The sequence below is a fragment of the Sciurus carolinensis genome, chromosome 3 (assembly GCF_902686445.1).
Source record: "Sciurus carolinensis chromosome 3, mSciCar1.2, whole genome shotgun sequence".
Lineage (NCBI taxonomy): Eukaryota > Metazoa > Chordata > Mammalia > Rodentia > Sciuridae > Sciurus > Sciurus carolinensis.
The window spans coordinates 22,229,771-22,243,248 of NC_062215.1; the positions used below are offsets into that span (position 1 = coordinate 22,229,771).

The window sequence follows — 13,478 nt, forward strand, 5'->3', positions numbered from 1 at the left end:
CCTGAGTCACCAATCCTAGCTTCCTTTCATTCTTGATTGGGTGTAAGACATGATGTGTTTGACTTTAAAATGAACTGTGTGGGAGTAGAAGAGGAGGAAATGAACTGATAGCAAGAAACAACCACCAAGAATCCGGTCTCTTTTCTCAAAGATACCAAAGAAATGACACAATGACCTTTGAAAAGCAAATAGTTCAGGAAGAAACACAAGTTTCTAATCCAATGCAACTAGTTCAAATCTCCACTTAGAATGAAGCAGGACAAGGAAATGAGACATGCCACTATGCTAAAAGGACTGCTCAGAAGTCAGAACTAACTGATGAGGACAGACATGTTGGTTTTCCATCTTCCCATACCAAATGTTATGAGTATACTATGTCTATACAAGGAACTCCTAAGTATCTATGAATACTAGTACCAAAAATCTGGGATGTTAAAAACAGAATTAAAGGGTAGGCTCAGAATAACAGTGGTATGGGCAGGAAATTCTTGAATTTTAAACCAAATGGTATAATCAAACAGTATGTGAAGGCTAGGAAAATCTTGAATGTTTAACCAAATGATGTAATCAACTTAAAGGTATGGAGATAGACTGGTAAAAGACTACCTACCTGATTAAAAGTGGGAGGTGGAGGAGGGCCAGGAGGGGGTGGAGGGGGAGGAGGAATTGGCATCCTTGCCCTGCTCCCTGTTGGCACTGATCTCTCTCCGTGTTTATTTGCAGCTTTAGGTCACTCATATACCTGTAAATGAAAGAGATAATCATAAGAACAATTTTACCATTAGAGGCACTGAGGAGTCTCACACATTCCAAGAGGAACAAGGGACTGGGCATGGCACTGATGTAATACAGTCCACAGTTTGGTAAATATTCTTGATAAAAAGCCAGATAATAAATATTTTAGGCAACAGTCTCAGTTGCATGTTATTTTTCCTTTGTTTTGTTAATGATTCTTTCTTTTTTTTTTTGAGGTGCTGGGATTGAACTCAGGGTCTCATGCGTGCTGAGCAAGTACTCTCTCTACCACTGAGGAACACCCCAACCCATCCTCCCTTTTTTTTTAATGAATAAGATTTTATTTATTTATTTATATATTACCAGGGATTGAACCTAGGGGAGCTTAACTGAGCCATATCCCCAGCCCTTTTTATTTTAAGACAAGGTCTTGCTAAGTTACTTAGGGCCTCACTAAGTTGCTGAGGCTGGCTTTGAACATGAGATCCTCCTGCCTCAGCCTCCTAAACTGCTGGGATTACAAACGTGCACCACTGTGCCTGGCTTAAACTTTATTTTTAAAGCAGTTTTAGGTTCAGCAGCAAAATGAGCAAAAACTATATAGAATCTTCATACACCTCTACCCCACACATGAATACTCTCTCATACTAGAGGTATATACGTTACAAGTGGTGACTCTGTACTGACACATCATTAACATCCAAACTCAATAACTTATATAGGGTTCACTCTTGGTGTGGTACATTTGGTGGGTTTTGACTAATGTATAATGAGTTACATCTACCATCCTAGAATATTATATAGAAATTTCATGGCCTTATAAATCCTGTGTTCTACCATTCATCCTGTTTTCTCCCCAATCCTTAAGCAACCACTGATCTTTTTACTATCTTCATAGTTTTTATGATTCCAGAATGTCATATAGTTGAAATAATATACCGCATAGCATTTTCAGATTGTCTTTTCATTTGGTAATAGGCATTTAAGAGTCCTCCATATCTTGATATCTCTTATTTTCTTTTGAGATGGGGTCTCATTATATTGCCCAGGCTGATCTCTAATTCCTGTGCTCAAGTGATTGTCCTGCTTCAGCCTCCAAAGTAGCTGGGACAATAGTCACATGATACAACATCCAGTTTATAGCTCTCTTTCTTTTTAGTGTTGACCAATATTCCACTGTTTAGATATACTACAGTCTGTTCACCTATTCCTACTAAGGGACATCTTGGTTGCTTCTACATTTTGGCAATTCTGAATAAAAGTGCTAAAACATTCGTGTGCAGGTTTTTCAACTCCTTTGGGTAAATACCAAGCAGTGTGACTACTAGATCATATGCTAAGAGTATGTTGTGTTCTGTAAGAAACTGTCAAATTTCTCCCAAAGTGACTGTACCATTTTGCATTCAAATCCTTGCAGCATTTGGTGGTTTTGGATTTTGGTCATTCTTTTTTTCTTTGTTTGCTGCTCTACGGTACTAGAGTTTGAACCCAGGAGCACTCTACCACTGAACTACATATCCAGCCCTTTTTATTTTTTATTTTTAAGATAAGGTCTTGCTAAGTTGTCCAAGCTGACCTCGAACTTTTGATCTTCCTGCCTCAGCCTCCCAATTCTCTGGGATTATAGGTACATGCTACTGCATCCACATAAAAAAAGGGCTTGTTTGTTTTTTGCCAGCACTGAGGATGGAACCCAGGGCTTTGCACATGCTTGGCATGTGCTCTACCACTGAGCTGCATGAATTTTGGCTGTATGAGTTGTAAAAGCTGTGTGGTGGTATCTTGTCTTAATGTACAATTCCTAATGACATGATGTTGAACATCTTTTCGTATGCTTTACTTGCCATCTATATACCTTTTTTGGTGAGGCTGTCTGTTTAGGTCTTTTTAAAAAACATATCTTAGTTATCAATGGACCTTTACTTGTTTATATGTGGTGCTGAGAATCAAATTCAGTCCTCACATTAGGCAATCACTCTACCACTGAGTTATAACCTCAGCCCCTGTTTAGGTCTTTCGACTTTGTGTGTGTGTGTGTGTGTGTGTGTGTGTGTGTGTATACACACACTGGGGACTAAACCCAGGGCTTTATACATACTAAACCCATTCTCTATCACCGAGCTATACCACTGAGCTACACCCCATCCCTATTTATCATTTTTAAAAACTGAGTTGTTGTTTCCTTATTGTTCAGTTTCAAGAGCTCTTTGTATGTTTTGGGCAATGTCCTTTATCAGGTATGTCTTCTGCAAATAATTTCTCCTCGTCTTTGGCCTGTCTCTTTCCTTCTCTTGAATTTTACAATCTTTTAAAAATAAAAACCAGTCTTAGTTTGTGGACCAAATAAAAAGAGGCTATGGATCAGATATGAATCACAGTTTATGGACACCTGGTATAAGCACACCCATGGAATCTAATCAGAGTATAACCACCACACGAGAAGTCAGTCACCAATCGGGTCACAAAACAGCACTCAAAAACTATATTGGGGGCTGGGGAGATAGCTCAGTCGGTAGAGTATTTGCCTTGCAAGCACAAGGCCCTGGGTTCGATCCCCAGCACCTAAAAAAAAAAAAAAAAAAACTATAAACTATATTGGTCTCCCATTAGAGTTTTGTTTTGTTTTATTGTGATACTGGGGATTGAACCCCTGGGCACTCCACCACTAAGTTACACCCCAACTGCTGCTGTTGTTGCTGGGTTGTTTTGGTTTTGTTTGTTTGTTTGTTTGTTTTGGAAACAGGGTCTAAGTTGCCAAGACTGGCCTCAAACTTGCAATCCTCCTATGCCTATGTGCTGGGAGTTGTGGTGTACACCTGAAATCCCAGCTACTGGGGACAATTACTACTCACTAGAACCCAAAAGTTTGAGACCAGCCAGGATAACACATGAGACATCATCCCACTCTCCAAAACAAAATGCTCAGTTTCTCAAAATAAATTAATCAAAATAGTAAATCCTTATAAGCAGAACATCTACCACCAAGGGGAGTAAATTTAAAATAAAAACAGAAGAAGTAGGGAAAAAACTTTCTTCTCTGAATTACCTGAGTTTACCATGGCCATTCTACTCCAAAACCTACACAGTATTCTTAAGAAAGCTAGCAGAAGGGGGCTGGGGAGATAGCTCAGTTGGTAGACTGCTTGCCTTGTAAGCACAAGGCCCTGGGTTCGATCCCCAGCACCCAAAAAAAAAAAAAAAAAAAAGAAAGCTAGCAGAAAAGAATATAAAAAATGGTAGTGTTCAAAAACAAACATTTTCAACTAATTACAGTTACCTGCCTTTTCTGTGGCCATTGCCACAACTGAAATGGTATCCTATGATGACTTGACAAAGAGATTCAGAATATCCCAAGTTCTTTCCATATCTGTAGGTGATTCAACCTACATCCTACAAGGTACATAACAACCCAAAGGAAAAACTGGGGGGGAGTGTGGGCAATAGTGATTGAACGCAGGGCCTCATGCATGCTAGGTAAGTTCTACTGTAACTGAAATACATCCCCAGCACTTTTTTATAATTTATTTTGTGACAGGGTCTGGCTAAATTGCCCAGGCTGCCTGAACTTGCAATCCTCCTGCCTCAGCTTCAGGTTGCAACTGAAATTATTTTAAAAAGAAGAAAAAAAAATAATAATAATAATTTCTAAATACCATCTTTTACTTTAATATCTTAGGTAATAGCACTTTCCTTTGATCTCAGTTCTGATAACAAAGTAAATTATAGTTTTTGTATCAAAGTACCAAATACCCCACAGGGAAAATTTAAAAACTGACCTGAGGCTGGGGTTGTGACTCAGTGGTAGAGCACTTGCCTAGTATGTGTGAGGCACTGGATTTAATTCTCAGCACCGCAGAGAAATAAATAAATAAATGAAGGTTCATCATACAACTAATAAAAATATTTTTTAAAAAATAGTAACTTTGAGGTGCCATTTGCGCCCTCTGGCCTCAAGGTGCACTACCTGAAGGTGTTTGAACCGAAGCTGAACTACAGCGACCACGATGTCATCAAATGGGTGCGCTACATTGGTCGCAGCGGCATTTATGAAACCCGCTGCTAGCTGCCCAGTGGCAGTTAGCCCACCTCCCTATCCACCCTCTTCCGAAGGTCCAGGTGCCCCCAGCCACCACACATCAGTGTCTCCTCCCTTCTGCTTTGCTGCCTTCCCTTTGCACTAGCCCCTGAGTCTAGGTCTGAACCAACTGCATCACAAGTGGGACTGGTGGAGCAGTCCCTGGGCTCCCTGGGAAGGGTGGTTTCTGGGACTCCTGCTCTTCCCAATTCATCTGTCTGTCCTGGCCTAGTGCCAGGCTGAGTTATGTGACCAAAGCCAGGTGGGCCCTGTTCTTCCCCACCCCTGTGGCCACACCTCTGGAGTGGGAGGGTTGGCTGCCCCTCACCTCAGAGTTCCCCCAAAGGCCAGTAACAGATCCCCAATCCTCAGTCTCTATTCTGCTTTGGGATAGTGTGAGCTTCATTTTGTACAAGTGTGACTTCATCCAGTTATAAACCCAATAAACTCTGTAGAGCGGAAAAAAAAAAAAAAAATAGTAGGCCGCCTCCCTTACTTATAAAGCCTCAAAGGCACCCACACTACCTTACAGGAATCAGTCATGAGTAGGAACTTGGGATGTCAACAAGAAAATCATCTTATTTCATATATACATGTCCAACTATTTAATATATTATTAAATATTTTCCCAATACAGAGAAACAGAGTTAAATCACTTTTCAGATCCACTCTGAAAGATCACAATAGCTCTACCTACTCTAACTAATCTAAAGAAAGACAGTTGTATCTTCAAGAGGAAAAGGTTCTAGACACTCACTAGAATTTTTCTGATCCCATAGTTCAAATCAAATGAAATCTCTCTTAACAGAGATGGAACACCAATGTTTGGCAGAAAGAAACTTTAAAATTCTAAGACAAAAAAAGTCACAGTGAAAGTCGTAAAAATGTATAAGGGGCCTGGGGATGCAATTCATTGGTAGAGCACGCACTTAACATGCACACAGCCTTGGGGTTCAATCCCCAGCACCCAAAAAAGTAAAATAAATTTGAACTGTTTCTAGGCTGGACACAATGGCACATGCCTGTAATCCCAGCATCTCTAGAGGCTAAAGCAGGAGGATTGCCAGCCTCGGCAACTTAGTAAGGCCCTAAGCAACTCAGTGAAACCCTGTATCTAAAAAAATAACACAGAAGGGCTGGGAATGTAGCTCAGTGGTTGAGTGCCCCTGGGTTCAATTCCTAATACCAAAAAAAAAGAACTCTTTCTATAGAGTTACTCATCATAGAATGCAAATCAGCTCTATGCCAAAGCCACTATGGCTTCCTCCGGCTAAATTTTAGCTAATAACCACCACAAGATTTGTAAGATTGAAGATTAGAGTACTACACTTGCCTCTGACCCATTACCAAAATCAAGTACTATTTGGCACCTGACCACCAAGCAATTCTCTGCAACCGAGCAGCAGCTACAAACACATTTCCAGATGCTTTACGTATAGACAGTAAAAGACACTAGATATTTTTCCTTTCCAGTCCTAGGAATCTACAATACAAAAAGGAAAAGAAAATGTGCCCCTTCATATTGTCAAAGCTAAAAACAAACTTCAAATCACAGTGCTTTAAAGTCTTCAAAAAAGATGTTGCATAAGTCCAAGGTAGATGATTATTACATCTATTTTCAAAGCCTGTGTCAATTATCTGTTTTACCAAAAGCATTAAAAGATTCCTGGATTTAGATAGCAAAATTATACAGAGTAGCTAAATACTCATAATTAATATTTCCTCCCCACCCACACATTCTAAGAATCAGGGGGCTTAGGGATTTAGCTAGAAAAATGGAGTCACACAAGGCCAAAGTTATTATCATCAGTCAACATTTAATACTAGGGAAGAGAGGGGAGTTAATCAGATGAAAGACACTTCCTAATTTAGAATCCAGACCAAAGCTAGACAGACTAAAACAGTCTGAATACAAAAGCAATGCTAGGGGAAGCCTAAGGAGTTTGCTATGGAGACGTGAGATATCACTAATGGTTGAGAAAGAATTCTTCTAAATCAGGGTTTTCGAATTTGCCTGAAGATAAAATACACTTAAAGGGTTTCTGTGTGTGTGTGTGTGTGTGTGTGTGTGTGTGTGTGTTTTGTGGTGCTGGGAATTGAACAAAGCCTTGTGCATGTGAGGCAAGCTATATATATCCCCAGTCCATATTTAGAGGATTTATTTAAAACATAAAGACAAAAATAGTTGTAGGCCCTAAGCCACACATACTAAAATCAGAAAATTTCAAGAGATCTGATATTCTACATATTAAAGAAGCACCTTAAGTGATGCTTGGTGCTAGGAAAACCTGGAAAACACTGTAGAAAAGGAGTATTACTAATCAACTGCGCAGACACTGTGGTGACTGAATGGACATCAGCAAGAAAAAGCTGATGAATGTGTTGGTTAAACATGATAGACTAAATGCATTTATCAATGTTCCCTCATGAAAACACCAGTAAAATGACAGCAAAAAGTCAGGCATGCTGGTGCACATCTGTAATTGCAGCAACTTGGGAGGCTGAGGCAGGAGGATCACAAATTTGAGGTCAGGCTCAGCAATTCAGTGAGGTCTTAAGCAACTTAGCAAGACCCTGTTACAAAAAAGAAAATTAAAAAAGGTCTGGGGATGTAGCTTAGGGTGCCCCTGGATTCAATCACCAATACGGAAATTTAAAAAAACAGCAATAGCAAAGAGATTTTTTCTTTTGAAAGATACAAACCTAAAAAAAAAAAAAAAGGCAAAACAATGAACTAAGGCTGTAGCTCAGTGGCAGAATGTGTAGTACTTGGCATGCACTTTGAGGCCTTGGGTTCAATACCCAAAACCAAAAAAAAATTAAAAACAAAACAACAACAAAGAAAATGGGGGCACTGGGGAGAAAGCTCAGTCAGTAGAGTGCTTGCCTTGTAAGCACAAGGCCCTGGGTTCGATCCCCAGCACCCAAAAAAAAAAGAAAATGGAAAAGAAGATGTCAAAAAGTTTTGAAAGTTGGAATGTAGATATACTAGGAAAAAATAACTTCATAGAAGCCAGGCATAGAGGCACACACCTGTAATCCCAGGGACTCTGAGGCTAAGGCAGGTAGATCAAAGTTCGAGGCCAGCCTTAGTCAATTTAGCAAGACCCTATTTCAAAACAAAAAAAAATTAAAATGACTGGGGATATAGCTCAGTGGTAAAGTGCCCTTCGTTCAATTCCTAGTACCAAAAGGAAAAAGAAAAGATATTTAGAAAATGCTCAGAAATTAGAGATGCCTGGTACAGCAGAAGAGAGGATGTAGGAGGGAATAATACAGGAAGATTGGCTGAAAGTCTATAAAATGAACAGATTCCTCTATCTTCTCCCCATGCTACCACTTGGAAGATTGAGAAAGTTGAACAAGAGAGCCTCTGAACCAAGAGACCGGTCACAGCTAAGACAGAAAAGTCACAATGAAAATCAAGTAAATATCTAACGACTCACACAGTGAGACCTCTCCTTCCTCCCCAACTCATCTTCTTGGCTCCAGAATTGGCAGTTGTCAGACACACTCAAACACCTACCACAGGCCTATACTCTCTAGGCAAGAATCCTCTGAGCAGTCTGCTAATTCACCCTAAGGGAGTGCCCACCATTTGATGAGCCAGGGGCCCCGTAATCTGAGCTTTTTTAGTGTCTCAATCTTAAAAATAGAGACAAAAATTATCAGATATTTGAAGAAAATCTCTGATAGGAAAGACAGAATCAAAGTAAACAAACAATTTCTGATGGTGTGCAAAAATATTTATACATAAAATTCAGAGACTAAGCCAGGCACGGTGGCACATGCCTGTAATCCCAGCAACGCAGGAGGCTGAGAAAAGAGGATCAAAAGTTCAAGACCAGCCTCAGCAACTCAATGAGACCCTGTCTCAAAATAAAAAATAAGGGGCTGTGGAGATAGCTCAGTTGGTAGAGTGCTTGCCTTGCAAGTACAAGGTTCTGTGTTCAATCCCCAGCACTGCCAAAAAATAAAAAAATAAAAATAAAAATAAAAAATAAAAAGGGGTTGGGAATGTAGCTCAGTGGTTAAGCACCCCTGGGTTCAATCCCCAATACAAAAAAAAAAAAAATTTTTTTTTTCAGAAAATAAAAAGAGTACTTGGACATTTAAAAAACTGGTAGCAGATATAAAACTACGGAGCTGGGCACAGTGGTACACACCTCTAATCCCAGCAACTTCGGAGGCTGAAGAAGGAAGATCACAAATTCAAGGCCAGCCTCAACAACTTAGTGATGTCCTAAGCAACTTAAAGAGACCCTGTCTCAAAATAAAAAATAAAAAAGGGTTAAAGCTGTAGCTTAGTGGTAGAGCACCACTGGGTTCAATCCCCAGTACCAAAGAGAGAGAGAGAGAGAGAGAGAAAAGAGACTTGAAAGAAAAAGCTAAAAAAAAAAAAAAAAAAAAAAAAAAAAAGCTCCTAAAAATCCAATGAAAGAAAAAAGTGAAAAATTGGTGAGAAAAAAAAATAAAATAAAGTAAGAGGACCAGCCTAGGAGTTTCACCATCTGGATAAGGGTTCCCAGAAGGAGAAGAGTGATAATTATCAAACAGGGAATACATTATCAATACAAGAAATCATACAAGAAAATTTCCCTGTGTAGGTGAAAATAAGTTTTAAGACTGAAAAGGAAAATTTCAGACCAATATCCTTAATGAACATCGACGCAAAAATTCTCAACAAAATTTTAGCAAATCGCATACAAAAACATATTAAAAAGATAGTGCACCATGATCAAGTGGGTTTCATCCCAGGGATGCAAGGTTGGTTCAACATCAGGAAATCAATAAATGTAATTCACCATATCAATAGACTTAAAGTCAAGAATCACATGATTATTTCAATAGATGCAGAAAAAGCATTTGATAAAATACAGCATCCCTTCATGCTCAAAACACTAGAAAAAATAGGGATAGTGGGAACATTCCTTAACATTGTAAAGGCCATCTACGCTAAGCCCATGGCGAATATTATTCTAAATGGTGAAAAACTGAAAGCATTCCCTCTAAAAACTGGAACAAGGCAGGGATGCCCTCTTTCACCACTTCTATTCAATATCGTCCTTGAAACTCTAGCCAGAGCAATTAGACAGACCAAAGAAATTAAAGGGACATGAATAGGAAAAGAAGAACTCAAACTATCCCTATTTGCTGATGATATGATTGTATACTTAGAGGAACCAGGAAATTCCACCAGAAAACTGTTAGATCTCATAAGTGAATTCAGTAAAGTAGCGGGATATAAGATCAATGCGCATAAATCTAAGGCATTTCTATACATAAGCGATGAATCTTCAGAAAGAGAAATTAGGAAAACTACCCCATTCACAATAGCTTCGAAAAAAATAAAATACTTGGGAATCAACCTCACAAAAGAGGTGAAAGACCTCTACAATGAGAACTACAGAACACTAAAGAAAGAAATTCAAGAAAACCTTAGAAGATGGAAAGATCTCCCATGTTCTTGGATAGGAAGAATTAATATTGTCAAAATGGCCATACTACCAAAAGTGCTATACAGATTCAATGCAATTCCAATTAAAATCCCAATGATGTACCTTACAGAAATAGAGCAAGCAATTATGAAATTCATCTGGAAGAATAAAAAACCCAGAATAGCTAAAGCAATCCTTGGCAGAAAGAGTGAAGCAGGGGGTATCGCAATACCAGATCTTCAACTCTACTACAAAACAACAGTAACAAAAACGGCATGGTATTGGTACCAAAATAGAAAGGTGGATCAATGGTACAGAATAGAGGACACGGACACAAACCCAAATAAATACAATTTTCTCATACTAGACAAAGGGGCCAAAAATATGCAATGGAGAAAAGATAGCCTCTTCAACAAATGGTGCTGGGAGAATTGGAAATCCATATGCAACAGAATGAAACTAAACCCATATCTCTCACCATGCACGAACTAAACTCAAAATGGATTAAGGATCTTGGAATCAGACCAGAGACTTTGCATCTTATAGAAGAAAAAGTAGGTCCAGAGCTTCAACATGTCGGCTTAGGACCAGACTTCCTCAACAGGACTCCCATAGCACAAGAAATAAAAGCAAGAATTAATAACTGGGATAGATTCAAACTAAAAAGCTTTCTCTCAGCAAAGGAAACTATCAGCAATGCGAAGAAAGAGCCTACAGAGTAGGAGAAAATCTTTGCCAATCATACTTCAGATAGAGCACTAATCTCCAGAATCTATAAAGAACTCAAAAAACTCTACACCAAGAATGCAAATAATCCAATCGACAAATGGGCTAAGGAAATGAACAGACACTTCACAGAAGAAGATCTACAAGCAATCAACAAACATATGGAAAAATGTTCAACATCTCTAGTAATAAGAGAAATGCAAATCAAAACCACCCTAAGATTCCATCTCACCCCAATCAGAATGGCGATTATCAAGAATACAAGCAACAACAGGTGTTGGCGAGGATGTGGGGAGAAAGGTACACTCATACATTGCTGGTGGGGCTGCAAATTAGTACAGTCACTCTGGAAAGCAGTATGGAGACTCCTTAGAAAACTTGGAATGGAACCACCATTTGACCCAGCTATCCCACTCCTTGGCCTATACCCAAAGGACTTAAAATCAGCATATTACAGATACAGCCTCATCAATGTTCACAGCTGCTCAGTTCACAATAGCCAGATTGTGGAACCAACCTAGATGTCCTTCAATTGATGAATGGATAAAGAAACTGTGGTATATATATACAATGGAATATTATTCTGCCATAAAGAATGATAAAATTATGGCATTTGCAGGCAAATGGATGAAACTGGAGAATATCATGCTAAGTGAGATAAGCCAATCCCAAAAAACCAAAGGAAGAATGATATCGCTAATAAGTGGATGATGACACATAATGGGGGGTGGGAGGGGTTAGTGTTAGGGTTAGAGTTAGGTTTAGGGAGGGGGGCAAGAATGGAGGAAGGAAGGACTGTATAGAGGGAAAAGAGGGGTGGGAGGGGTGGGGGGGAAGGGAAAAAAAATAACAGAATGAATCAAACATTACCCTATGTAAATTTATGATTACACAAATGGTATGCCTATACGCCATGTACAAGCAGAGAAACAACATGTATCCCATTTGTTCACAATAATATAAAAAAAAAAAAAAAAAGCAAATGATTGAATGTGAGCAATAACTACAAGGCAGATCTTAACTGTTTGCCCCTAAAACTGATCAGTATGTTATAATATACATATACATTATAATATGTTAAATGTTATAATAAAAGATTTATGTCTAAATGGCAATAAATCAGTTTGACTTTATAAAAATAAATAAAAAAAAAAAAAAAAAAAAAAAAGACTGAAAAGGACCACTGAACACCGAGCATGAGGAGTTTTAAAATATCCACTCTAAGCCACAATATCATTATATTCAATTCCAGGGATAAAGACAAGATCCTAAAATTGTCCAGAGGGGGGGAAAATGTCATTAAAAAAACCCAGAATTAGAATAGCATCAAATTTCATAATACCACAAAGTAAGGGCTTATAATTTTAAAAAACTGTAACATCCAACATAAAATTTTATATCTAATCAAACTACCAACAACTGTTGAAGGTAGAAAGGAGATAATTCAGACATGCAAAGTCCTCCCTTATTTGACACTTTTTCATAAAGTCTCTAGAAAGGGGGATCCACTAATGTGTTTGAATGTAGTAAGAAGAGATTTATACTTCTGTCAGAATTTAGAGATGAATTAGAGTTTGATGTTCAGTAAACCAAGCGGGGGGGGGGGGGGAGAAGGAAAAAATGAATGACAATTATTACATCGAGGGGAAAAGTGTACAAGAAATTAAACATAACCTTGGTACACATCATCATTAGATTGAGAGCTAATTTTCTTTTTCTTCCCCCCACCTTTCTTTTATAACATTCACCTCTACTCCCTTCTAGACTCATTTGAAGACAAAAGGCTAAGACCTGGAAACTACATTTCCCAGAATTCTGTCAGTGGGCTGTGGTTTAAATTCCACCAAGATATGGATGATGGAAGAAAGGAAGGCAGATGCCATTACTTACCTCCAATAGCAATGGGCAAATGTGCGGCCTCAGAGAGAATGCAGATGTTTGGTTTGCATTGTTTCCAACTTTCTCCTATAAACTGTCTGCTTTGGTGATTACAGTAGCTAAGATTATTAATTCCTGAACTCTTTGCAACATGGCTTTCCCTAACATGTTCTTCTAGCCTTCCCAAGATTTTGTAAACAACTTTTTTTGTGTGGGAGTGGGGATACCAGGCATTAAACTCAGGGGTTCTCAACCACTGAGCCACATCCCCAGCCCTATTTTGTATTATATTTAGAGACAGGGTCTCACTAAGTTTAGTGCCTTGTTTTTGCTGAGGCTGGTTTTGAACCTGAGATTCTCCTGTCTCAACCTCCAAGCCACTAGATTACATGAGTGCACCACCGTACCCCGCTGATTTTGTAAACATCTAATACCCTCTTTGAAATACCCAACAATGGCTTATTTTTCTGTCTGAACCCAGCTATAAAAATATCCAAGATACTGATTTGATCAAGATTATGATATATTTGCATTAGAAGGACAGCAGGAAGGGTGAGGGTGGGTATCAGTGCAAGAATGCAAAATCATAGCTAGGCACAGTGGTGCACACCTATAATCCCAACAAC

General features: G+C 38.8%; 1 protein-coding gene across 5 annotated transcripts in view; it reads right to left on the reverse strand.

Moving 5' to 3' along the window:
* Wipf2 (WAS/WASL interacting protein family member 2) overlaps positions 1-13,478 on the reverse strand; it is a 46,494-nt gene that overhangs the window by 21,618 nt on the left and 11,398 nt on the right. For all 5 annotated transcript variants that reach the window (XM_047545939.1, XM_047545941.1, XM_047545940.1 and 2 more), the window contains one exon: positions 611-742. In XM_047545939.1, coding sequence (XP_047401895.1) covers positions 611-673 — 63 coding nt within the window. In that variant the 5' untranslated portion in view covers positions 674-742. The remainder of the gene's footprint in view (positions 1-610; positions 743-13,478) is intronic.